This window comes from Crotalus tigris, unplaced genomic scaffold (assembly GCF_016545835.1).
Source record: "Crotalus tigris isolate CLP2741 ecotype Arizona unplaced genomic scaffold, ASM1654583v1 scf7180000024433.1590703, whole genome shotgun sequence".
Lineage (NCBI taxonomy): Eukaryota > Metazoa > Chordata > Lepidosauria > Squamata > Viperidae > Crotalus > Crotalus tigris.
Genome location: NW_024100600.1, coordinates 543,628 through 570,784, shown reverse-complemented (window position 1 = coordinate 570,784; position 27,157 = coordinate 543,628). Strand labels below are relative to the sequence as shown.

The 27,157-nt window shown below is 54.2% G+C and overlaps 1 protein-coding gene across 8 annotated transcripts in view; it reads left to right on the top strand.

Annotated features, from left to right (window-relative positions):
- Positions 1-27,157, top strand: part of CBFA2T3 (CBFA2/RUNX1 partner transcriptional co-repressor 3) — a 54,648-nt gene that overhangs the window by 14,920 nt on the left and 12,571 nt on the right. For 2 of the 8 annotated variants that reach the window (XM_039330895.1, XM_039330896.1), the window contains exons 1-3: positions 1,604-1,733; positions 21,479-21,625; positions 25,173-25,250. In XM_039330895.1, coding sequence (XP_039186829.1) covers positions 21,505-21,625; positions 25,173-25,250 — 199 coding nt within the window. In that variant the 5' untranslated portion in view covers positions 1,604-1,733; positions 21,479-21,504. Of the gene's footprint in view, positions 1-1,464; positions 1,734-21,478; positions 21,626-25,172; positions 25,251-27,157 lie in introns of those variants that run through there. The other 6 variants (XM_039330894.1, XM_039330901.1, XM_039330900.1 and 3 more) reach the window with 4 other exon arrangements.

Genomic DNA, 27,157 nt, shown 5'->3' with positions numbered 1-27,157 from the left:
GATTCAGGAAGAAGCAGGTGGCCTTCAAGGCTACAAGCTTGTCTGATTTTCTTCAAGTTTGCTCAGTCCCTTAAAGGCATCCGAGCCACTGACAGCATCCATGGCATCAAATTCACTAGTTAGCTCTGAATTGTTTAAAGAAGGCGTCTAGGTTCTTCATCCGTCCATCGATCTATCCATCCACGGTCCTGGGTCTAGAGACAGAACAAAACTTCTCCTCCCTCCACCGGTTTTCACGGGGGGGGGGCAACGTCGTCCTGCCTTCACCCTCATCACCCCCTTCGCTAGCTTGGACACACTCTGAGCTAGATTCGGCAGTAAAGGACTGTCCCCAGAGGACCCCCTCAGCTGGCCCAACGGTCACCGACAGGACCAACTGGAAAATGACTCTCTCCATTGGAGACGCCCATGGGCGCCCTTCCTTCTGCCTGAGACAGCGGGTTTCTGAGCCTGTACCGAGTGCTTTTCAGTGGCCTGGGAGTAAATGCAGCCAACCTGAAGCTCCCTTAGCTAACGGGGGCTAAAGGGAGACCGACCCAGCACAGGCGGGCGTAAGGCTAGATTTGACCTGGCAGCCTCCGGAGAACCGAATGAGTCCGAGCGGAAAGCGGGCGGAGAGCGGGCACCACTACCCAGGCGGCCGAACGGCGTCGGAGGAAGAGCTGCACCGCAGCCTTCGCCGGAGACCCGGCCCGCCGCCAGCAAAGAGGCCGAGCAGCGCGGAGACGCCACCGGGGGAGGGGCGGGGCCGGCGGGGGCGCGCGCGGCGGGGGCGTGGGGTGGGGTGGGGCGGGGCGGGGCGGCGTTGCGACGGGGGTGGAGCGCCCCCTGCCGGGAGCGAGGACCGCCGCGCTCCTCCCGCCCCGCCAAGTCAGCTGTCGGTGCCGCCGCCGCCGCCGCCGCCAGGGCTGCATCCGGGCAGGCTCCGCTCCGCCACAGCGCCGGCAGCCGCCAAGCGAGCCGGGCGGGCGGGCGGGGGAGCTGGGGGTCGCCGCCGCCGCCGCCTCTCCGAGCAGCCGCCCGATCCCCGGAGACAGCGCCGCCGGCCAGAGCCAGCCAGGCTGCGGCCGGCAGGCAGCCGAGAGCGGCGGGCGCCGGTCCGGCGCGGGAGCCCAGTTCGGAGCCGCGGCGCGTCCGAGCCGCCCCGCCGGAGCCTTGCTGGGCTGAGCGCCTGGGCGAGCGGGGCGGGGCGGCGGCGGCGGCGGGGCTGCCCTCGCCAGATGGCCCGCCGGAGGGCCGAGCGGCGGCGGCGGCGGCGGCGGCCGCAGTAGCAGCGAGCGCCCGGGGAGCCCAGCAGCCAGCGCGGCCGTGGCCGTCGAGGAACGTCGCCGCCGCCGCCGCCAGCGCCGCGACTGGGAGGCGGGCGCCTGAAGCGGCCGCGCAGATGCCCCGTCCCGCCGCAGCGGGGCTCCTGCCCGGACAGGCGGGCGCCGGCGGAGGGGGCGCGGGCGGCGGCAGGTGAAGGGCGACCGCGCGTCGGGCAGCGCCACGAGCCAAAGTGCGGCGAGACCCGCGGCGCTTTGCCGCCGCTGCGCTCCGGTGTCGGGCCAGGAAGGAAGGAAGGCTGCCGGTCCCGGGAGCCGCCGAGGCAGCGAGCCGAGAAACCGGACCGGCCGCCCACTGGGGCGCTCGGCTCCCGCCTGGACTTGGACGGCTCTACTCCCCCGCCGCTTGTGGATTACCCGCCGCCGCTTCTTGGATAGTTACCTCGCCTCGCCAGCGGTCCCCGGACGGTAAGTGTTCCGGTGGCTTCCCTCCCCCCCTCCGTCCGGGCTTGAGAGCTCCGACGACCCTTCGCCGCCCCCAGCAGCCACCCGAGGATCGCCCCGTCCCCGAAGTATCCCCGGGCGGGCGAGTCCCACTTCCGAACAAAAGCGGGAGCCCGCGCGCCCTCCGCGTGGATGGCTTCAGACAACGGAGGAGCCCCGGGGCGAGGCAGGCAGAGCCCGCCGCAGCTGGCGGCGGGTTGTCTCTTCCCTCCCGCTCCCGGGCGGCCGTTGTCCCGAGCACGATCGGAGCCTCGACGGGCTGCTCGCTTCGCTTCCCAAGTGCCCGTCTCGGTGCTTGTGGCATGGTGGAAGAGCGTGCCTGCCCGCCCCCAAGGCGGCGCCGTCCAGCGGGGGAGAGCCGCCCGGGCGCAAAGCTGTCTCCAAGCGCGCACCCTGAGCGGAGCGCGGGGAGCGCTGCTAGGGGCTAGCTGCGAGCGAAGAGTAGCCAGGAACTTGGAGGGACCCCGCCGGTCCGGGAAAGACTCATCTTCCCCCACCTCCGATGGATCGCCTTTATGTGCCCCTTTGCAACGCCGCCGCCTCCCACTCGGGGGGCCGGGTAGAAGGACTTTTCACGGTCCTCTGCCCTCCCCCCCCCAGCCAGGGTGATCCGGAGAGATTTTCTGAGGACCTTCAGGGGTATGACTGGGGGATGAGACAGTGAGAGGTTGGCCTGGACCTCCCGCTCCGCGGGTCTTGAGGCTATTCTGCTTGAGGGTGCAAATCCTCCCGGGCCAGGCTCGGAGGGGGATGTGGCTGTAAGAGTGGCTGTTAAGAGTGTCCCAGCAGCCAGCTTAACCCCAAAGCAAAACTGCTTCCTTCTTCAGCTGAGCCTCTTCTGAGGAAGGGTCCCACTAAGAGGTGGAGATGACAGTGGCTTTTTTGCAGAATTGAAGGAAGCCCCGGGGCACCCAGAAATCAGAGCATCGATAGAGGTTAGTGCAGTTGGGTTTAAATTCTGGGATATTCCTCCCCCTCCCCCCAGGGGTCCTTGGTTGTTCTCTTGGTTTTAGCTGACAAGTTAAGCAGCCACCAGTTCCTGCCCCACAGCTTTGCTTCCCCTACAGATATACTGGTGATTGTCCCACTGAGTCACTGGGCTGCCTTCGGTTCCTGCTCCAGCTCTGGTTATTTCAGGATACATTTGTGCAGGCATGCAACTACAGACTGTGTTTACCAAGCCAGAATTGCGGGGCTTCTAAAGCAGGTTAAGTCCCAACTAACAGATCAAATACTGACTTTGTGTGATGTGTGAACTCACCCTTGACCAAAACCTTGAACAGAATAGCCAGCCACTCTTCTCCTCTGAAAGGGAAGCTCTGTTACGTCTCCCATTCACATATATAGTGGTTCTGCCAGCAACTTTCCAAGGATGTTGCTTCATTTGCCTTTACCGGGCCAAGCCAGGCTCTGATGGGAGTTGCAACAACCGGTTCGATGTGCCTTCGATTCCTCCTGTCAGCACCTAGATTTACCTGGGGATGATATCTGGGTGCAAGGGAGGAAGGGTCTTGCCTTCTCATGCGACTTGTCATGGTCTTCCTCTAAAGCCCTGGACCACCACTCATTTCAGAAACCAGGCAAGAACTGTGAGAGCAACATCAATGAAAAAACTCTATTGAGCGTGAGCAAGATAGACCTTTGCGATTAAGGCTTGGCAGGAGCCATAAATCAATTTGCTGGGGGGGGGGGAAGACTGGTGAGCGGGTGTGTGGTGGGTCCCTCACTTCCTTGTCTTTTCTTCCCAAAGAGGGCAGCTCTGGGGCTCCTGCCTGGTGGAATGGCTGCTCTCCGACCCCCAAATCCCAGGTGGACAGATTGGCCGGGGCTCCTAGCAGAAGCAGATGGGCTGGGGGGGAGGAGAGAAAATCCCTTTGCCCATGCTCAGATGGGCCTTTTTCTTTATTGTTCTTACCTTGGGTGTAACTCGGCTGAGTCTTTCTGATGGTAAAGTAGCCAGGAGACCCACAAAAGAGCTTTGGTTGAAAAATTGTGCCGACGGGGGGGGGGGGAATGAGCCAGTGAAGCGAAAAGCTGGTCCTCAGTGTGTTTATGAGGGAATGATTGTGGATCTGCGGAGGGCATCTGTCGTCAATTCAGAGACCCTTAGAGCCAGTTTGACACCAGGCTAGAAACCAGGAGGCAGTGAGTTCTAGTGTCGCCTTAGGTATGAAAGCCAGCTGGGTGACTTTGGGTCAGTCACTCCTTCTTAGCTCAGCCTACCTCACAGGGTTGTTGTTGTTCTGGGGAAAAGAGAAGGAAGGAGTTTTAGATAAATAAAAAGCAAGGTCATTCTCACATCTGATGCAAAGCAGGATAATTACCCAGGGCATGGTCTACTATGTACCTGGCTCTAGGGTTAATTGATGACTCATTGCGTTGTGCCGAGTTAGGAAACTGGATTGTTGCACTGGACTTGTCATGCAGTGCAACCTAGGACAGGGCTTTTCAACCTTTTCACCCAGTGTACCACTTTTAGGATATGGCAACATCCGAGTACCACCAGTCGCCTGGTGTCAAAAACTTGATGACCCCCCCCCCAAAAGAAAGAAAAAAGTGATAAAGTACAGGTAGTCCTCGACTTATAACAGTTTGCTTAGTGACTGTTCGAAGTTACAATGGCACTGAAAAAAGTGCCCCCCAAGCCATAACCGAGCAAGACACCTGCCTGCCCGCCCGGCAGCGCTCTTCCTCCTGTCCAAGGTTTTCATTGTTGTGAGCATTTCTGTTGAGGATTGGCAGCGGGGGTGGGGTGGGGGGTTGGTTTTTATCCCCCCCCCCATCTTCTGGGTGGTTGCAGAAGGTTTTGGTCACTTCACATGACCCTGGGACACTGTGATCGTCATAAATATGAATCAGTTGCCAAGCATCTGAATATAAATCACAAGACCCTGGAGATGCTGCAACATTCCAGCTGATTGGCGCTTCTTCTAGGCTCAGCAGAAGCACCAGGATCAATGCCGAGCTCCAGCTGGAACCTGGTGCTGATCCTGGTGCTTCCGCTGAGCCCGGACACCCCTGCAGCTCCAGCCGTCTCTCGCTCAGGCTTGTGCGGTGCTGCCACCAGTTCAACTCATTCCCCTCCCCCGCTACCACTTTTCTAGGATGGTCACGTACCTCCTGCCAGGTGCCAATGTACCACAGGTGGTACCCGTACCACTGGTTGAAAAGCCCTGACCTAGGAATCTCCTCCTCCTCCCTCCCTCCCCAAGACCTGCAAAACCAGCCCCTCCCCCTTCCTTTCCTTGGAGGACCGGACTCCCTGCCTGGGCGCTGCCCAGGAGCCCCACGTTTAGACTGAATTCCTTCTGGGCAGGGAAGGAACCACTGACCAGTCCTGCCACTTTGGGATCTGCCCCCCATCAGCAGTGGGACTGTCAACATCGTCTCGGGGGCCACGTGGTCCCTCCCAACTAAGCCAAACGTTTTGCAAATGTAGTTGGAAATCCTGGGATCAACACAGCACAACATCCCCTAAAAGCCCAAGAATTGCAATTCGGGGTCATGGAGACACCACAAACTTCTTGTTGGAGTTTAATAGCACTATTTGCATCTTTCCTTCATCTGCCCCTAATTAAATATTTGCAGCTTTCATCCGGATCAAGACAGTGAGGCTGACGACCCACTGATCAGTGGCATGAAGGTGCCCATTGGTTTCAGTGCAGGAAATTAATTAATTAATTGGTTTATTTATTTATCTGTATCCCGCCTTTATGATTTTTACAAATAACCCAAGGCAGCGAACATATCCATCACAAACTCCTCCTCCTCCTATTTTTCCCCACAACGACAACCCTGTGAGGTGAGTTGGCTTGAGAGAGAGAGGGACTGGCCCAAAGTCACCTCGCTGGCTTTCATGGCCAAGGAGAGACTAGAACTCACCGTCTCCCAGTTTCTTGCCTAGTGCCTTCCCCACCACTAAGACCAAACTGACTCTTTCAAATGCAGTTTGCTTTTGCTGAATTAGGTGCTGGACGTTCTTAAGTCTCGGCAGCTTTTCAGCCAGTGATGCTTATCCAGGCATCTTGTCTCCCTGACTTCTTTTGGCTCGTGGAGGCGAGGGTGGTCCAGAAGGCCTGTAAACACCCAGGGCTCTCGTTCCTCACCAGGGCTTGGTCTCTTGTTGGGCGCTGAGACTCATCCTGGCATTTTGACAGCATCTTGACTTTCCAAGCAGATGGAGAAGCCGGGGCTGCAATCTAGCAGAGCGGAGTGCTTTTTGCCGGGGGAGGAAGCAAGAGACGGAGGCCCTTGTGTGTGAAATAGGATTTGCCTGGGAATCTGTGCCCTCCCGTCATGTGCAGCTCTCTAATAGCAGCGTGGATGGCTTTTCAATGCAAGGTTTAAACAAGGGATGTCCATCCTTGGCAACTTTAAGACCTGTGGACTTCAATTCCCAGAATTCCCCAGTCAGAGTTGAAGTCCACAAGGCTTAAAGTTGCCAAGGTTGGTTGGACACCCCTGTTTAAGCTTTAAAGCTTGGTTAGTTAGCACTGGAGATAGTTTTGTTAATAGCAACCATTTGCAAACGAGAGAGCTTCAAAAAGGATATTTACCATGTGAGCAGAAGTTAAGAAGCAAGGGTAAGAGAGGAAGGATGGGAAAATTTTGCTTAAAGCTTTGGATGGAATTCCTGGGCAAAGACTTTATCGTTTATGGTCATTTATAGTTTTCTGCCCAATCAGGTACTTTCCTACATGTTAAGACTACCACTTCCCAAATTCCTAGGCTTTGCCTTGCCTGGGAACTATGGGAGATGTAGTGATAGATCTGGATGCGCGTATTCATGACAGTTGAGCGGCCTGGGGCCCTGGGACCGCCATTGGTGAGCTTCCCAGCCAGCTTCTGATAAGCAAAGTCAGTGGGGGAAGAAAGACTCCCTTAATGATCTCCTGATTCGCTTAACAATTGCAGCGATTTGCTTAACAGCAAAAGAGGTTGTGAAATTGGGTGACTCTCTTAATTCTAGTCTCATTGAGTCGAGGATCACCTGTACTGCAAACAATAAGTTGATTCTCCCTGGAAAAGTGCTCTCAAATTCTCCGCAGTGGGCAGTAAAGGGCAGAACTGTATTTAAACATCACCCCAAACTGTGCTCTGTTTATGAATGAATGGTGGAATAAACCACAGTGCATATGCACAACATGCTAAGTCAAAATTCACTTTACTGTTTTGGATGTGTTTGAAGTCAGGGGGTCGAGAAACTAGCTAAGCTTATCTGGATTGTGACCAAATGAAGGACAAATTTGGTTGCATCTGAGAAGCCACGTCCCTGGTCCTGCCTTCAGTCTCATTCCCCCCCCCCCACCTGCTGGACAAAGCCTGGCTTTGCTCCTTTCCGTCTCCCCTAGACAGACAGGGGACCGACCAGGCGCGGTTTGGGCCGTGGCAAAGCAAAGACAGAGTTGCTGGAGAAACGGACAAGCTGGCCTGTTGCTCAGAGCCGGATTTCGAAAGGAGAGCTTTGCTTTGGCTTGTTGACCTGGCTGCACTTGGGGCAGGGAAAGGGCTAAAGTGTAGAACACCCAGCTGCAGCCAGGAGTGTGTGTGGAGGGTGTGGTGGATGGCATTTTGGAGACACCACGAGAGGCAGAGCCCCGCTTGGCTTGGAGAAGGGCCTTCGGTCTGCGGACATTCTCCAGACTCATCTGACGTCCAGGTTGAAAAGGTCTTTCAGAACTTGGCCTGTCTCTCTCAGGCCTTGGGCTGGGGGGACTGCCTGCATTGGGGGTCGTGTGCATCCTTCCTTTTCTTTGTTTCATCGTCAGGCAAACTCGTGTAGAAAGTGATCGGCCAATCAGTTCCCAAAGGAGGACTCACCGTGGCTCTCGCTCAGGGAAGGGCTTTTCTTGGTTGTGTGAATGGAGCCACTCTGAATTTGTACCATGCTTAATTTGTTCAGAGAACTCTGTCATGCTGCTTTGCAACACCTGCTGTGTGATGGAGTTTTGCAAACCCTTTCAAGAGTGGCATCCTCCACGGACCAGGATCCTCACGCCTGGCTTGGGCACCAACATTATGTTCTTCCTCTGGCTCCATGAGGACTAGTAGCTGGCATAGATGGAAGCCAAGGTCCTGCGCTCCCTTCCAGGGGACTTTGCTGTTTCATTGGGGAGATGGTCTGCCCCAGGAGTCCCCCCCCCAACAGCCCTCTTGATGGCTCAGAGCTATTGGTGGGGCCTATTTGGGGCCCTGCAGCATCTCCAAAGCCAGGCAGGACATCACTCTTGGCGGCCAAGGAAGAGGAGGCTCGGGGGCCCAAGTGCCCAGCAGCCTTAAAGAGTTGGGCTTGAAGCTGTATCCTCACCAGGGCAAAAGTCAGCAAGGCAACCACGGCTACCCATCGGTTCTGAAAGGAGACTGCCCAGCTCCCAGTCTCCCATTGCCTGGGCACGTCCCACAAGAGGGTGGAGCCGGTTGCCTCTCCATGAGGTACAAAGGTCCAGCTGCTCATCCTCAGCCCATCCAGCCATGCTCTCAGCTGCCGAAAACCGAGATGTGCGATTTGCACAACATGAGCACCTCTTAGTGGGCTGGAGAGCAAGTGGCTTTGTTAGCTGTCACAGGCCCTGGCTTTGTTAGCTGTCACAGCCAGCTGAGGGAGGGAGGGAGGGAGGGAGTGTGTGTGTGTGTGTGTGTGTGTGTGTGTGTTGGGATCCTGATGCTGATGCAACCCCTCCTGCTTAGATCGGGGCTGGGTGAGCAGCGGAAGGCAGCGTACTCAGACATCTCCCTTTCCACTGGTTGTTCCGGGATGCAAGGGCTGCGGGAAAGGTCAGGTCCTGGGAGAAGTTTGTTTCTCTGGGGGGAGGGGGTACAGCTGGGAGGTGGGGAGAGATTGAGTTCCTATGTATGTCCTATGCAACCTTGGCAACTTTTAAGTCTTGTGGCCTTCAACTCCCAGAATTCCCCAGATAACAATGCTGGCTGGGGAATTCTGGGAGTTGGAGTCCACAAGTCTTAAAGTGGCTAAGGTTGGACACCCCTGCTTTACGTGCAGGGAAATGAGTCTCTCTGTGTTTGCATGTACAGAGGCACCTCCTCGACCCCCTCCCCATCCAAAGAAAGCCTGTTCTTTGTGATGCTCTTGGTGACCCTGAAGCAGATTTTTTAGGTGCAGGAAAGGACAAGAAGGTTGGCCAAGCTTGACTTTCCAAGCAGGCAGCACGAAGGTCCCTTTTACCCCGGCTAGGAATTGCTATGGCAATGTCCTAGTCTCTATTTCTCTGCCTCCCCCAGCTCTGCTTCTTACACTCGGCCCAGCTTGCTCCATCTGCTCGCTTGGAACCGTTCCCACCACCGGGAAGCAGGAGGCAGGAAGAGAAGAGAGGGGAATCCAGCCCCCCAGAGCTAACTAAACGCAGGGTGTGTGTGGGTTTTGTGTATGTGCTTGAGAAGGGCCAGGATGGCCTCCTTTGAGCAGGCCTGGTGAATTTCCCCCCCCCCCACACACACACACAAGCAGCTGGATGATCCTTAAAGGTAGACTGCCGTGGAGTATGCAGGATCTCTTGATCCTTTATAGATTCTCTTTTTCCTCCTCTTCCTCGGCTGGTCTCCAAGCTCTACCATTGCAAAAAAGAGAAAAAAACATTATTTCTTCCCGTTTTCTTTTTTTATGGGTCACTCGTGGTTGCCACTTCTAACCTGGCAGGCAAATACACTGATGAAACAAACAAGTGTCCAAAGATACACATAAACAGGGGAATCTGAATCCATTTTCTCTTCTTGCTATTCCCCATTTCCTTTCTATAAATAAGCACAGGGGCTGCATCCACAGTAAGGTTAACGGGTCTGGAAAAGTCCCAGGAGCTGCATTGCCCAGATATGGGAAACAGCAGTAGGGTGAAGTGGGGGAGGGTTTAATGGTGGCCAGCATGAAGGAATTCTGGCTGTGGCTGGTGGATTATGGGGCTCTGGATGATGGCTGATGTGCCTTAGGTGAGCAGGCAGGCATTCCTAGGGAGGCAAAGATGGGAGAGCTGCCAAGGGCTTTGGGCAGGCGATGAGGGGGTCGTAGTCTGGGAGTAATTGAGTGCCACTGCCTGGCATTGCCAATCACTGGGCATCCACCTCCCAGCATCTCCCAGAAGTAGGCAGACAGATCAGCCAGCAGGAAAATGCCTGGAAGTCAGTCAGAAGCAAGCAGGGTTGGCCCTGGATATTCTGTGGATGGGGGACTCTAGGACATCCCTGCCTGCGACGCCACGTCCACGATGCCCTGTGTGCATGAGGTGGCCGTGTGTCCCGTTCAGCTGGAGGAGATGCAGCAGCTTCTGGGCATCCAGGTGGCCTCTGAACGTCCCTGCTGGGCTGCTCCTTCCTGGTTGGCCCTCCTCCTACGGGCACAGCCCTCGGGCAATGCAGGCAGTCCTCGGCTTAGGATGGTAGTCGGGACCAGAACTTCCATTGCTCAGCAAAGCTAAGCGAGTTGCGCCTGATTCTACACTCATTTTTGCCTTGGTTGATAAGCAAATAACGGCAGTTATTAAGTAAATCATGTTGTTAAGCAAATCTGGCTTTCTGCTGACTTTGCTTGTGGGAAAGATGACTGAGAAGGTCCCAGAAGACCTCAGGGGGCTGCAACAGTCGTAAAATACGTGCTGGTTACCAAGTGCCCAAATTCTGACCATGACAATATGCAATGGTTGTAAATGTGAGGACTGCTCATAAGCCACTTGTTTTAGTGCTGTTGTAACTTTGAATGGTTGCTAAACGAATGGTGTGTAAGTTGAGGACTTCCTGTATCACAGTTGGGATTTTGGTTGGAAATATGAACCGCCCACAGGGACCTCAGGCAAAGCCTATTCAGCGGAAGTGGAGTTTTCTGAGCATCTGCAAAGCGCTCTCCCTGCAGGGCCTGAGGAAGGCAGGGAGCCCCCCACCCCTCCATCCATCAGGGGGTCTGGGCACATTCTAGACCAGAGCCAACAGCAAACTCGTTTCTCTGGGCATGCCAGGAGGTGGGGGGGGGGCAGGCTTCTTTTGCGTGCCTACTTCCCTTATTCCCATGCCATCCTGGCTGCTGCCTGTATGTAATTAACAGAGTAATTAAAAACAGGATGAGTTAATTGGTATTCATTTATGTGGCAGATGTTTTTAATTGAGATACGAAACAATTTACCTGTTTATATAAACAATAGTGAACGAAGGCTTGTAAAACCGAGGGGTTCCTCTCCCCCCACCTTCCAAGTCCAGCAGAATCAGCATGAATTCCCGGCTCCCCTCTCCCTCTCTGAAAGGGGCTCGGGGAGAAGTCCCTGGGGTTCATGGGGCCCAAGCTGGGCCCTCAGCCGGTTCCTCGTCTCCCAGCTGTTCTCCCAGTTCCTTTGCCTCTGTTGGACCTCTTTCCACACCTGGGCAAAGGCAGAAGTTTGTGGGGGTTCCTTAGGCCAGAGTTATGCTGGCGCAGCCAGGATGGAGAAGATGTGCCAGGAAGGCATCTGAGCATACCTGTAGCTCCAGGTTGAATTGTGGAGTCCTTGGTGCTCTCTGAGCTGGGTTGTTTGTTTGCTTACGGACATTTCATTACCCAACTAGGGAATATCTTAACTCAAGTGGCTCTGATGATGTTCCCTAGTTGGGTAACGAAACATCTGCAAGTCAACCAGCAAGCTCAGGGAGCATCAAGGACTCCCCAGTCTTAACTAGGTTATTTAAAAGCTCATCAATCAGCTACTTTTGCACCAGGTATGAGAGCTGGTTAATGTTTGGCTTAGGTTCCTGTAGCAATGGGTGTTGTCTGAATCTCTCCTGTTTGATCATTTCTGGTTCACTATCTGCTATGAACCCAGGAGAGGTCAGGGTATTGAGTATGTGTGAACACAGCTGGTTTTTCAAGCCTAGTCGGAAATGCCTTGGAACTCTTCCCACAATCTGCTCTGTTTCCAAATTGTCTCACGCCTTTTCCTACCGTGTGAAGAAGCTTCAAGGGCAGCCCTGAGATTCTTGTTGTAACTTGGGGAATTCGCCATTTGCAGCAAGACAAGCACATTTTCTAGAGAGAGCCTTGCAAGACAGCCGGCTTCTTAACCCCATTGACTAGCAGAAGGAGAGAGAGAAAGAGAGAGAGGGAGAAGATGGAGCTGGGAATACAAGTTTTCCATCAGTCACAAATATACTTTTGTGAGAACTTCTGTACAAAACAGGATGAGATGGGGAGGCTGAGTAGAGACGTACCCATGAAGTCAGAGGAGCCACTCACAATATTGCCCTTTGTGGGAAAATACTACCTTGAAATTTTGTTGAAGTGGATCCTTCAAAATTTGTGCAGACTGATAAGTTGAACTACTCTATTCCATTTCAGACAAATGGTTGTCCAGTCTCTTCCTGAAGACCTCCATTGACGGAGCACCCACAACTTCATCCCACTGGTTAATTTTTCTCACTGTCAAGAAATTTCTCCTTAGTTCTATGTCGCTTCTCTCCTTGACTAGTTTCCATCCGTTGTTGCTTCGTTTAGTAGTGTGGTATGGTAACAATCATCCTCAGTTGCCCAGAAGATGTTTTCTGATAGATGATAGGTGGAGAAATGAGTAATTTGTCTGGAAGGAAGATTGGGACTTCTGTAGTGTAATTCACTTTAAATGTGTTGCTTTAGATTCCCTAACAGTGCGGGAGTCCCACCTAGACTCCTTGGCCTCCTTTTTCCTCCTGGCATTCATGAAGTCATCTAAACCTGAGGTCATCTTCTTTGCTAGTGGGCAGCTTGAACTGAGCAGGTTGCAGGGAAGCCAAACTGAAACCCGGCATGCAAATACATCTTTGCCCTGTAGTGGCAGGATTTAAAATGCAGAGGACGTCCCTGGACCGCAACAGCCTTGTGGTGGTGTGGGTTTCTTTCCTCCCTTGCTGAGCTCCTGGAGAAGGGAAATGGGCACCTTCGAAAGCAAGCTGGGTGCCAAGACAGCACTTAACGTTAGATGGAGTTCTGTTTTCAAGACTGGAGAAATCACAAGGGAAAAAAAGAATTCCTCATTACCAGATTAAGCCAGTGAGCCCTGTTTATAATGCCCCCTCTCGAGTGCCTGGGGTTGGTCAAGGTGGCGTCAGGTCTCCTATCCTACCAGAATCTGAAAATGCTACATTTTGCAAAGCATCCTCTGCCTTTTCCCGACTGCTCCAACCCTCGGAGACGGGCATGTGCGGATCGGTGTGTGTGCAGATGGGGAGCACCATGGTGACATCAGCAGCTCTTTTGGGCAGCAAGCGCCGGTTCTCCTTCAGGGGGAGAAGGGCACCGATCCTGGTCCTTCAGCTTTCTTGGCCTCCTGGCTGCCTTGGAGGAGAAGCAAGATGGAGCAACGTAGGCTGCAAGATGAGCTTGGCAGGTTGCCGGCACCGAGCAGATGGCCGGCAGCCCAGCGGAGGGGAACGCTAGCTGGTCTCAGGTGTGCCACGTGAGTCCTTGAAGGGGCCCTGGGAAGACTCGGCATCCTGCACTAATGAATATTGAGGAGGGGGCAAGATGCGAGCCTTTGCTCCTGAACGCCCTGATTTTCCATCTCGGCAGGCAGTGAATAATCCTGTCAAGCTGTGTGCCAATCCTTGGATGCTGAACACTTCTTAATAGTCCTCTGAGTTTTGCATTCCCTCCGGCAACGGCAAGGAATAAGGGCACCATGCAACGCTCCTTCTGGCTACTCCCACCCGGTCGGCTTAGTGGGACTCGGTGTGGGAGGAGGAGGAAGAGGCCACTGGCTGGAAAGAATAGCCCCACTTTCTGCAAGAAAGAGGCCTGTGTGTGTCTGCCCTTCAACTGGAGGACACTGGAGGAGGAGAGCAGGGCTGGTTCTGGGAGCTGAAAGTCGGGAGGACCTTTTCCAAGGAACGGATTTGATTAAAAGGCAGACGCCTTCGTGGTTCTTTGCTTCATCCCCCTTTTCCTGCCTTGTGTTTTGGAGCCACAGAAAACTCCTGTGGACTTTGCTTCTCAAAGACTGATGTTTTCCAAATGCCAAACCTCACGATTCCCTTTTTCAGAGATGCCATGAAGGAGGAATAAAATTCAGATTGGAAGAAAGGTGGTTTCAGAAGTTGTGGGTGCTCCAATACTGGAGGTTTTTAAGAAGAGACTGGACAGCCATTTGTCCAGTATGGTATAGGGCAGGGATCCCCAACCCCCAGTCCATGGGCTGATACCGGGCCACAGCATGCCAGCAACCGGTCCACACAAACAAGCAAAGCCCCATCTGTGAGATGCAGATAGCACACAACACCACACACTCTCCGGTCTGCGGAAAAACCTTTTTCCACGGAACCAGTCCCTGGTGCCCAAAAGGTTGGGGACCTCTGGTATAGGGTAAGGACGTCCAACCTTGGGAATTTTAAGACTTGGGAACTTTAAGACTTCAACTCCCAGAATTCCCCAGCCAGCCTCCAATTGGCTAATTCAGCCATGACAAAGTAGATTCTCCAACCTTGACAGATACTGTGCATCTGATTGTGCTCCTACAGGTTTCCTAGTATAGGTACACTGGGGAATACTGACTGGGGAATTCTGGGAGTTGAAGTCCACAAGTCTTAAAGTTCCAAGGTTGGATACCCCTGGTGTAGATCTCCTGCTCGAGTAGGGAGTTGGACTAGAGGATCCCTAAGGTCCTTTCCAACCCTGTTGTTCTATTACGGACTTGACACCAGTAAAGCTACATTCAGAGGAGAAGAAAATGCCTCCCCCCATTCTTGCATCCCCTTCCCCATCTCTGTCTCTTAGTTTGCCTCCCTGAAAACTATTGATGGCCCCTGAAAGATTTGTCTGTGCACAAAGCCCAATGTATCCACAGGGGAGCCTCCTCAAAGTCCCTTCCTAGCACGAGGGGAGGAGAGCCGGGAGAAAGATCGGGGTCCTGCCCCCTTGTTTTGGAGAGGAAGGCCTTGTCTGGGAAAGACCAAGGAGACAAGCTTGACCCCCTCCCTGCCCCCTTCCCCGTCTTTTCCCACATGCGAGCAGTCTGCAGTTCGTATCCAGTTGGCTGCCAGTGCCGAGGGCTGGCCTAACACGATCCAGATGGAGCCGCTCCATCCCTGGTGAGTTTCTGGGGAGTTGTTCTTGGCAGTTGCAGCCGAACGGTTGGAATGCAGAGCCTTCCTTGGAAGGAGGCACCGAGTTCTCCCCCCCCCCCCATCCTCAGCATCTGGATTGCATTTGGAGAGCAGGAAAGGATGCTGAGATCCCATGCCATCACCTCTCTAACTCTTTCCCCCTCCCTCTCCCGCCTGGGTCAGAAGGAGGGAGGGGCTAGCCAAAGGGCTGCAAGGATGTTTGGTCTACCGGGCTAGACCCCAGGAGACGGTGAGTTCTAGTCCTGCCTCAGGCATGAAATCCAGCTGGGTGGCTTTGAGCCAGTCACACTCCCTCACCCCAACCCACCTCACCGGGTTGTTGTTGTGGAGAAAATAGGAGGAGGAAGGAGCACTGGGTATGTCTGGCACCTTATCAATGACCCTTTGACTTTTATCAGATGTTTTGTGAAAGGTTTCTCTTTGGTTGCTGGAGAAAGTGTTCTCTTCTGGCAGAAAGCTTAACACAAATGAGGAGTGAGGTTGCTTCCCGCCTTTCGTTTCTCTAGGGACCCAAGGAAATTTGCATACTGTAGGTGTGACATGATCCCTTTCCTGGTTGGAACCCTCAGCTGATGACACTTGGTAAGACAGGGAAAATTTCTCATGGGGCTTCCTGGGCAGAGGGTGGCATCTTGATGGATGAGACATCCTCAAGTCAGTGTCCACCACCTGGACGTTCTCCAGGATGATCTGTCCCCATCCTGGTCCCTCAGAACATTCCAAGATGGTCCCATCACCAGCATAACCAGGCCATCCATTTTACTGCTGGTTGTCCTAGGCCCTAGGGACTTCTCAGGGGCTGGTCTTTGAACAAATGTGTCCAAAATATGATGGTTTGAGTCTTGAGTGAGAACTCTGGAGCCATAACTGTATTTCAAAAGCCATTTTTATTTGAATAATTACTTAATGCTCAATATTTGCCTAAGGCTTTGGGGGAACATGATGGGGATTGCAGCGGCCAAAGGTGGTCACGCAGTCAGTGATGTACCCATCTAGGGAGGAGAAAATGGTTGGGAGGTTCCGTTAGATCCACCATCTCTGTAGCCCTCTTTTATCCCCTGCCCAAATCCCAGCATTTTATAGAGAGCCCAGATCCTTTCCTCTGGGTGGCCCAGATTTTCAGGATCAGGGAAGGACATTCCCCAGGCCTGTTCTCTTTGGAACTAGGAGCCCAGAGGAGCAGCTTCTCCTCCGGCCATGAGTTAAGCGGGTGTGGAGTGCCAGTGTAGTTGCCAGGATGAGCATTGGGGTGCTTTCCTTTTGATTTTTAGGGGATCCCCCCCCCATGACTTCCTTCTCGCTGGCTGTGTTCAGACCACCCGGAGCTGAGCCATTTTCTGCACTGAGCTATAACGTAGACAGGCAGGCAAGATTTGCACAGTATGCTAAGACACCCATACATGCAAACCAGATTCAGAATTAATCTCACAGAATGCAAATGCTGTCTTTTAACTGACCTAAATGTTGTGTGAACCAAGCCTTCCTCGACCTGCATCGGGCCAATATAGAGGAACAGCATCCTATCCCAGTTTAATTCAACCCAGATCTGCAGCTTTAGGGTACTCTGGAAAGAGGGTCTGTCTCTAGGGTGTGGAGGGGGTCTGCAAGAAAAGAAGGGCCCTCCCCATATTAAGAAGCCCAAGAGGAGATGAGCTGTTGCTTCCCTCTCTTCCATCCGGGCAAAACTGCAATTGTCCCTGGTTGGTTCATCCTGGGGATGACTCAGAGGAAAGAGGCAGGAACATTGCCGGGGTGTGGAAGGGAATTGGGGGGAGGAGGAAATAATATGTCCCAACTGCTGCGAGTTTTGTCTGCTTTCCAACATTTGTTTCCCATTAGTTGTTGCTCTGCAAAAGCTGGAGAAGTGAAGCTCTGAAAATGGGGGGCTAAAACGGCTGCTGTGCCCGCCCTCCACACTCCCATCTCCCAGGGGCACAGAGGGCTGAGTCCCTGCCCCATTAATGCCGAATGCAAAGGACGCCCCCTTTCCCTCCCGGCCTCAGCCTTGACCTTCCCCAGGAGACCGAGGGCCAGCTCCACATCTCAGCCTAGCTCTCCCTTGCAGGGTCTTGCGAGAATGAGACATGGGGGCACTTTCCACTCTACGGTGGGGGGGGGGGAATGCAAGAGAGAAGCGTGAGCTTAATTTGCAGGTTTTATTTCTTGCAAGGCTTGTATTCCCAATACTGCCGAGTCCAAGGGAGGCAACTGACTGGAGCACGTGTCTGTCTCTGAATGGCCGGTTCAGGTCTCTTCCTTGCCTGAAGAGATTCGAAGAGGCCAGCTGCTCTTTGTCTTACTTGTTTGGTTATTTGGGTGGGGTCCACCACACACCTCTGTGCTTCCCCAAGCCTCTTCTTCCTCATGGGGCCTTATTTGGGCTGCAGCCTGGGGGCACTCTGCCCCTCCCCTCTGCCACAAAGGCAATGGACATAAAGACCTGCCCTCCTCTGAAGGACCCCCCCCCCTTGGTCACCAGAATGGGATCTTCTGGATCTGCAGGAAATGAGGAGGATGCAAAGTGGCTCTAGTGAGCAGGTTGGCTTGGTATCTGTGCCAGGGAAGACAATCACTGTCCATAACCCGTGGCTTCGTAAGCCTGTGGTTCAGAGCCCCCGCAATGCCCTCCCATGCCCTGAGCACTTGGCCAGCTTGCACTCTGGGTGGCATCCCTCCCAGGCAGGCTCAGAGAGGCGTCCACCCACCGTGCCACCTTCCCGCTCCACAGTCTCCTGGATGACAGAACTTGGGACATGCCAGGGCTTCTGCCGGCTTCCATCTGCTGCAGAAAGTTCTCAGCTGCTGTTTGGCTCTCTGCTGTCAGTCAGGGCGTATTTATAAATACAGCAGGAAGTTGAAATGGGGGGGGGAGTTGGCGGTCCAACACCATGCCAGGCTCCGTGTGCAGGCATCCAGGGCTGCAGGAATGCTGTCATCAGTCGAATCGATGCACAGATTTCACATGAGGCTTCTTACCCCTCAACATATCCAAAAACAGCCTGGGAGAGTGGAGAGGAGTGGAAAATTTATTGGAGGGAGAGGGAGAAAGAGCGAGACAGAGACAGAGAAAGGAAGCCTGTCTGGAAACGAAAAGGATCTTGTAAAAGACAGTGCAGCATCCCCAAATAAATTCTTTGGGATATTTTAAACAGCGAGCCTAGAATGGGTGAGCATGTGCAGAGAGCATCTGCTCTCCTCTAGGACAAAAAGTCTCTGATGCGAGAAGATTTGAGTTCAGGCATGTTTGCATCTTAAATTTCCTGAAGCAAATTGGAAACAAGGACTCTAATAGTCCAGGTTCTGCCCGTAGAAAGGAGCATCTCTGTGATGATGATGATGATGATGATGATGATGATGATGATGATGATGATGATGGAGGAGGAGGAGGAGGAGGAGGAGGAGGAAACTTGTTCTCTGCTGAGACCCTCAAATTGCTGCCGCTCTGAGCAGGCAGGACTGGCTAGATGGAGAACGGCTCTAAACTGGTTCAAGGCGATTTGCTCTCCTCTTGGGGGAAGGTTGGATGTCACACCGAGAGGCAGGAGACACTAGTGGGGAGCTGGAATTCTGGCTGGCTCTCAGCTCGTCTCCTCCCGGCTGCTTCGGGGGTCTCTTCTTTGAAAGCGCCCCGTCTGTGCTCTGTGCCTTGCTGAGCACGGGGAGTCTAGGCAGGGCCCTGGATGGCGTGCTCTCTCAGAGACGGCCACCCCGCCGCTGCGGCAGATCCTGGGCCCCATCCTGGCCATCTCAACTTGAGAAGGTGATAGTGGGAGAGGGAGGGAGGGTGGGAGGGTAGTCTGACCCAAGGGTCAGGCGACTTGTTTGGTTTTGTGCCTGGGTCTCTTAACAACCACTTTGCTTAGCAATGGAAATTCTGGCCCCATTTGTGATGATAAATCGAGGACTGCCTGTATTGCAAACGGGGTGGGGGATGGGGGTGGGGGGGAGAGAAAGAGTTTCTTTCTGGACATCTACCAGAACTTTAGCTGCCCCAGCAATCCTAACACTGGATTACAAATCACAATGTTTGGGTTGTTGCAGCACACTAACTCAACACCCCGTTGCAGCATGGTTTAGAGCAATGCAGCTGCTGAGTCCAACCCCCCCTTCAGTGGGGCATGCCCCGAGGCCTGGGACCCATGTTTTTTGTGAGTCAGCATCAGCCTCTTTGCACCAGAGGCCTGAAACTCACAGCACCTAGACTGAAGGTGCAAGGCTTCAGGTGAAAAAGGAAAACCTCTGAGGATGCCAGGATGTTCCCTGTTGATCTGGCTCCGGGTGAGCCTCCAACACCCTTTTCAGACTTTCCCAGCAGTGGAGAAGGAAGACAGGCAGATGGACAGACGGTGGGAATGCATTGGAGGGGGGGGGGCTCTGGAGTCTGGGAGAAGCTGCTTTCCCTCTCCTTGGCCTCTGCCAAGCTGATTTACAACCAGCAAACTTGTGGTTTGCTGGCCCCGACTCAGCTGTGTGGCTTCACCCTTGGCTCTCCTGCAGAAGACTTCATCCCAAAGAGACAATCTTTGCAGAGAAAGGACGGTTGGGGAAACCACCCTCCACGGGGGTCCCGCTGAGCCTCCTGGGAACTCTGGAGAATCCAGAAGGAGGGGGCAGCCCCATCTAAGCCAGAAGGGAGGGAGGTTGTGTTGAAGCTAGTTGTGTCCCTGAGGAAGGTCCCTACGCCTTCCACAAGAAGGTGCCCAGGACTGGGCTCCACTCAGCGATGCTCACCCACTCTGGAAAAAGAGGCTTCCCTGCATTAAGAAAGCTCGGCTCCCTGCATGGACAGCCCGTTCCCCCCCCCCCGAGGACTTAGGCTGGGCTTAGGTTGCTGTTCCCCGCCCTCCAGGAACATCTGTTTTGGCTCAGCTCCCGGCTTTATTTAGCACAGGCTGTGTCCTTTCCCGCTCTCTCTCTCCTGCGTGAAGTTCACTTAACGGTGCCACAGTTGCTGCGGATTAGGGATGATCCGTTGCCCCCTGAAAGCTGGCCACTCCGTCCCCTCCAAGAGCCTCTGGCTGACCCCAGGCAGGGCGGCAAAGGGGAGACTTTCCTTCTTTGGTTCTCCTCCGAGCCCTGGGCTGGCCTGGCCGTGAGACGACGTGATGGATTGCCGCAGCTGCTGGCACACTTGCCCGGAGCCATCAACCTCAAGTGCATCCTCTTTAACGGAGCAGGGGAAGAAATGAACTTGGCAGCTCTGGTGGCTGGTGGCAGGTGCCTTTGTTTAGATGTGGCAGCTGCTTGCCCCACCTTTCTCCTGCTCTGCCTCAGCCAGGTCACCCCAAACAATCCTCTGGAAGGGCCACGATGGGATGGGCAGAGACGACACCCCCCTTTGCAAGAGCAACCAGAAAGCAGCCTTTTTTGGCACAGCTGGAAGCAGCTGGCTGGGGAAGTGAGCAGGGGCCCAAACTAGCTTCAGTGGGGCTGGCCGCACTTGTCACTTGTGCCACCAAATGCCGTCCGTTTTCAGACTTCCTCACCACACAAATTTAATTTTAAGACTAAACAGCTCATAAAATTGCAATGTCTGGCCAGTGCTGGGATTCAGCCGGTTCAGTGGAACCGGTAGCTAATTTTTTGTTGCCCAGGCCCAGAACGGACTCCCAGAAGCGGCATCCACACAGAGAACCGGTTGTTCACATATTTGAATCCCACCGCTGCATCTGGCCCCACATAAACCTGCAGCATAAACTGCAACCTGCAGCCGGCCAGAATTCCACAGACAGATTTTGCAATGAAAAGGTGGAGATGATCTCAGGGGATCATGTGTTGTGGTTAAGCCTGGAGTGGTCTGGTTGGTTGGGGCTTAGAACAATGAGAGACCGCGGAGACCATGAAACATGGCTTAGCACTATGTGTGATGCACATCCCTGTGGCTTGTTGAACAAACCATGATTCAGCTCAAGAGGTGAATCCATTTTGAGTTATTTACCAGATCTGGGCATACAGAAAAGTTAGTTTTACTTGATATCGAAAGGGCAATAGAGATGAAAGTGAACCAAGGTGATTGTTCAACCAGATGCTACCACCAAAGACCAAATTTTTCTGCAGGGTGGGGGGACGGATGGGATGGAGTGGGGGGTACGACATGTGACCTTTAGGCTGGATTGGGGAGCCAAACACGACCCCAACACTGGGATCGCATGCTCCCAGTATCCAGTCCCCACTCCTAATGGGGTGGCCCATCTCCTGTAGACAGGAATGCAGGCGCCATTGTGGTTTATTCAATCCTGGTAAGCCATGTTTTATGCTGGTTGTAAGAACTCAGCCTCTGAGCTGCAGGAGTCCAATTCAGGAGTTGCAAAAGCTGGGGAATTGTCCTTTAGCCCGGCTAGTCTTGAACTGGGCGTCATGATGCCATTATGGCTATTTAAAAAAGGTATCTTCTTTGCATGATGGTGCCATGCAACCATCCTGTCCCTTGTGCCTCCCCCAGGCACCTGTACCAGTTGGTCTCTCTCAGGATGTTGGCCTTGACAACCGCACCTGTCCCAGCTCTGATCCCCAGGCCTTCTCGGGGCCTCTCGGCAGGCGGCACCAGCCCAGCCTCCCTGCCCAGCTGTCCATTGCCGTCTCTGGCTGCCCCTTCAGACCTGGCTGCTCACACCTCTCCCTTACCCCCTTCTCGCTTCCCCCTGCAGGCAGCGTGGAGAATCAGGCAACCACGATGCCCGACTCGCCGGCCGACGTGAAGACACAGTCCCGCTCCTCACCCCCCAACATGCCACCACCATCACCAGCGGTCTCCCAGGGAGCCACGCGGCACCCCACCTTCACCTCAAACCCCAGTGAGTACCCCCTTCATCCCTGGGTGCTGAGTAACGGGAAGGTGGGGGAAGGAGGTTTGCTGAAGGAAGCGTGGGGTGCTCCCTTCCTACCATCCTGGGCTACAGCCCCCAATTTTTCTGGGGTTCAGCTGCTTGTTGGTTGAGTTAGATAGTATTAACGGGACATCCTTAAAGTAAAATGGAATGCTTTGGCTGGGGGGAGGGGAAGTTCCTTGCACTGCTTTGATGGAAGGAAAAGACACCTTGAGGTGATCTCTGCTGATAGGTTCTGGCATGGCCAGGTCTCTGGATTTGGGCATGCAGTTCCTGACCTTCATGCGGGAAAACGCCTTTAAAGGGGGAATCAGGAGTGCAAAGTACGCCAAAATGGGAAGATTGCTTCCTCTCCCTCCTTCCCCCCTGCAAGGTCCCTCCCTTCCCTGCACAGACCTGGGCTCATGTTTTCTTGGGGGAGGGGGAAACTGCTGAAGGAAGCCCCCAAAGGCAGGAGAGAGGCAGGCAGGTAGTTCTCCTGCTGCACCAATCCCGCACCCAGATAATCGGCAGCCCGCCCATTTAGGAGAAGGGTTCGGGGCTTCTCCTTGGACCCAGAACAGCTTTGGGTGCCAGGCGGGTAGGCTTGGCTGCTGTCCACCCCCACCTTCTCTCTTTGGACCTCTGTCAAATGCTGCCATATGGCACTGCATTCGGAGTGCCAAGGAAACGGTCCCTCGCCCCACCCCGTGGGAAGCGCTGGCTTCGGCGGATGCCAGCCGGCTCGTTCTGCTCAGGGAGCCTCAAAGCAAAACGGGCTTTGCAAAAAGAGAGGAGCAGCAGGTTTGCCCCTGTGCCCCCCCCCACTGGAGCTGAATGGGCAGCCCACCAAAGGACAATCAGGAGCAGCGTCCTGAAGGAGAGAGGTCCTGATCCCTGGACTCAAACATTGCAAAGCCTTTGACTGTAATAGGAACCTACTCTGCACATACTTCATAGAGGGGATGCTTGAACCTTGGCGGGGTGGTTTAAAATCAGGCTGTGCTCTGTGGAACTTGCATGGCACCAAACACCTTTTAGGCTGGCCCTTTTTTGTGTCCCAGAAATAAAAGGCCTGGCTGGTCTTTGCTGGAGAACCATTGTTCCCGTGGCTCGTGCCAGGCTGTTTGGCCCCAAACGATCGTTAGAATGAATTGGATGGTTTTAAAGTAGGGCCCTGGTGATACACAGCTCAGTCTGCAGCCAAGGCCCACTTCACCCCTTCAAAGGCAGAAACTTGGGTGTGGAAGACCCGGTGGGAGAAAGAGGGAGGAGGCCAGCTAAGGGATGGCTGGGAAGCCATTCTGCACTTCTTCACTTTCTCCCTGGACACCTCTTGTTCCACTGTGGGAGGTGGGCAGTGGGGGCTGCCCTTTGGTGTTTGTGCCCTTTGAGCAGGTGGAAGCCCCCCCCCGTTGCTCAAACAGAGTCCTGCCCAGCGTGGGATCCGCCCTGCCTTGCATGGACTCCTAGCAGCTGCTCCTGTTCTGCCTGGCAGACTCAGATGGACCTGGAGCGAGGCTGATGGTCTTCCTGCATGGTCCTAGTATCACACACTCTTCACATGGCACAGGAGGATTCCATTCTTGGTCATCCTTGTTCAGATGTTCTCAGGTCACGTTCCCTTTGCTTAAGGAAGCCAGCCTGGAGGAGAGTCAGGCAGAGCACAAGGAAGAGATGAATTTTCCTGCAATCCTTAAGCTGGTTTGCGGTTTTCAAGCGCTTCCCCCAGTGCCGTAAAGATTCGCCCACCAGGGTCTGATTTGGATTTCGGCCTTTGACTTGGCTAGTGGGAACGCTGGATAGCTCTGGCTTGGCTGAGCTTGGCCACTCCTCGGCCAGCAGATCCCCATCTGGCAGCCCAGCTGCCCACGGCGCCCCCACCTTCTGGCACCCCACCTCCCTGTCCTGGGGATTGGGAGCGGCATCTGCGTGGCCAAGGTCACAGGGCAGTGGGCAGAGGCTGCATGGCAGATGGGCAGCTTTCTTCCGCTCGCAGGTGAATGCTCCAATGGCAGATGGATTGCTTTCTCTGCAGGCCCAGGGCTCCATGCCGAAGCCCCAAAATAGTTGTTGCGAGAACACTTGAGGTGCCAGATCGCTTCCCTGTTCAGCTTCAAGCTGCAGCGCCTGGCTCAAAATTAGCAACTTTGGAACTGAGGGAGAATTCCTCCTCTCCTCTCCTCTCCTCTCCTGAGGGTTGGCAGGCTGCATGGCTGGTCCAACGGCCGAGCCCCGGCCTTTCTGCAAACTTTCCCCAGGAAAGGCCGGCCTCTAGCTCAGCTGAGGATGTCTTCTGGGCACATGGGCAGCATCACCTGAGGACCCTCTGCAAGCAAATTTACACCCCAATGTGTAAAATGTTGATGCTAGCTTCAAAGCATGCTTAGTCTGGAATCTGAATGCCCCTTTCTCAGGTTTGCCTGCAGACTTGAAGAGTAGCTTGACTTTTCTCGAGCACCATCCTTACAGCTAGTCCAGCTCTAGTGGAAGTGAAGAAACTTCCGTTCAACCTGGTCCTGAGTTGCTGAAGCAGCAAAATCAACCCTACTTGCTTTGGGGGCTGCCTTGACCAAGCACTGCTTTCCAGACCTTTATCTTCAAAAAGCACCCAACAGTGTCCTTCCTTCACCCAATTCTTCATTTTGTCTACAGGAAGAGGAGACAGCCTGTTTTGGTTCTGGGGTGGGACATCTGCAAGCAAGGGGTGGGCCATCCATCCCCACCCTGGCTGTCAGTTGCCAACCTACTTTAGGATCTCCTGATATATTTTGGATCTTCAGGATACTAAAAGTAGCCTAAATACATGACAGTAAAGTGTGCTTTTCAGAATGCAAGTCTACCTGTTTCTCAGCCTGCCCTGCCCTCTCCACACTTTCAGCCAAGCCTTATGGGTTAGGTCACTGTTCTAGAGCCTATACTCTTGGATGTATGTGGGAAGCAGGGGGGAGGAGGGTAGAATCTTACAGATGTTGCTAATTCCTTTTGGGGGCAGTTCTGCATGGCTTCCCTTTTTGCAAAGTGTCTTGGTTTATACTGAAGCGATATCCTTGTGACGTACAGCTTGATAAATGCAGGACTGATGTAGCACAGAAGAGAAGAAACTTTTTTTTCATGAGGGGGGGTCAAAGGGCAGCCAAGCCTGATTTGGCAGGAAGGCTGCCAGTTGCTTACCTCTAGCTCTAGAACGCCAGGATAACAGGCGAGCACATCAGTGGGGTCCTCAGCAGGACTTTTGCCAAGGAAGGGTCCCCTGAGCCTGCTTCTGGATTAGAGCTGGTTGTTTCCGGACTGCCGTCTCCCACAAGCCAGGGAGATGTTCCTTGGTTTGGCTTTGCTCTGCCCAGCCCTGCTGCCTCTGAGCCTCTTGGGAAAAGGGAAGAGGATTTCTAAGGGTTTTGTCCCTGGAAGTAAAACGACTGCCTCCAACTGGATCTCCCTACGGAGACCGTAAAGCCCGACCGCCCCCAGCGATGAAAAGGCCTCTCCCGGCCTCTGGTCTCTCCTGATAGCGTATGTTTTATTTTACTTGCAGATCGTGACGCTGGGCCGCCGATGTTTCTCCCTCGCGGCCGATTTCATGGTTGCCTGAAATGGTCCATGGTGTGCCTCTGTAAGTAAGATGAAGCAAAGCCTCCTCTAGAGACCCAGAGGCTGAGCCCAGCTTTGCTTGTGCCCTTAGAAGAGCCGGGCTGCGGGTGGGGAGGATGCCAGGCAGCAGCACTCAGATGCCGGGGCTGGGGAGGGGGTGGATCCCTCCTGGGTTGGGACCCTTTCCCATTTGCTCCGTGCAGGTCTCTAGTTAGCAGAGTAGGGTCCCAAAGGTTGACATGGCAACTGCCAGGGTGGGTTCCAAGCTCTATGTTTTTCATGTGCCCTGCATGCAAAATGCAAAGCACATTAAAAAGAGGTGGAGCTTGGAGGCAGCCATCACCCTCTTGACTTTCTCGAGCTGTCCTGCAACAGCACTGCTGATCGCTGAACCAGGCTAACGAGGAATTTAACCCGGAGGATTGTACTTAGGATTTCAGTTTTCCTCTGGCTCTGCTCTGCAACAGGCCCTTTTAAATTTGTCTTCATTTCCATTAATGTCTGTCTGTAAAGGGTCAGTGATTCGTTGCGGGAGAGACCCCGATGCAGCCGCACTTCAGTGCTTGTCCCTTCCTGGTCATCAAAGGGCGCAATTGATTGAGTCAGGATAGGGAAACCTTTGGACTTCCTTCACAACATTTATTTTGGTTGATATTTGCCGAGACCGAACAAATATAAGAAATTTTACGTTCCTTCCCTCCTTCATTTGCTGTGAGATGCAAAAGGGTGACCCTGTGTCTGTTCTTCCTGGCCCTACACAAACCATTAAGATGTCTTCAAGGAAGCTGGACCACAAACATTTTAATGGGGTTGTTCCCTGGGACAGCTGGGAGGTTTGTGGGCATGCCAGGCCACCACGTGCAAACCCAGACAGCCCCTGTGAAGAGGCTGTTCCAATCCCAGCATCAGGGAAGGAGCCAGGAACGCCACCCTTGCTGAGGAAGCCCCAGAACTGTTATCTCTGGACTAAATTCATGGGTCACTCAGGAAGTGGTTGCTCTCCAGGCTTTGAGGATAAACTGAGCCCCCCTTTTCCTTATTTCACACTGCTTTGCTTTCGTGTTCTTTGCTCCCCTGGTTGGTTGTCTGTTCCTTAACTTGGTGGGTCTTTAGTTGTGAGCTGTCCAGACTCCCTGGGGAGTCGGATGCTCTAGACACTAAGTAAAAGAAAAATAGAACAACTATGCATCAGGTGGGGGGGAAGGACGCAGGAGCCACCCCGTGGGTCCCATCTGGACCCAGCGCTCCCTCGGTTCCACAAGTGACGTGGCCGTCGTCCTCAAGCTCCCTCCAGGTGCTTTTCAGGAACCAAAGCCCAGTGCAGAACCCAGGACGTGCCTCCTGGCTGCCCAGATTCCCCCCCAGGCAAGCTAGAGAGGGGGCTGGTGGTGGACCCCTGGACTTTTCTGAAGAATCCCCACCTTTAGCTGAGGGGAAGCCGCTGGGCCGCCTCCACCCCTGAAGCCCCGGCTCCAGCAACATATGTGAAGTTTAACTTAGTAACGCACCTGTCACTGGAATAAAAGCCGTTGTGGCCGGGCGGTTATTTTCGGCACCTCTTTAGCAAGGGGCCGCTCTCGCCCTGCCGAAGAGGCAGTCGGAGCCCGAGGAACGCAGCAACGGCCTGGACGGCTGCAGCTTTCCACGGCAGTGTAGTAACAACGGCAACGGTTAGTGGTGCGTGATGAGTCTGGGCGAAGGTGGCCTCTCCCCTGGCCTACTTGGGAGGGAGAGTTTTCAAAGGTTGGGGCATTTGAGGCTGGCCTTTCGTCTCTGTCCTCTGCCAAGCAGGTGGAGACTGACGGCCCCTTCTCCTTTGCATGTAGGCCAAGGGGCTGCGGGCATCCGAGGTGGCCACTCGGTCGATCTTTCAGGGGCAACGACATGGCTGTGCAAGCATGCCACACCTGCTGGGTCAGGAATAGCAGG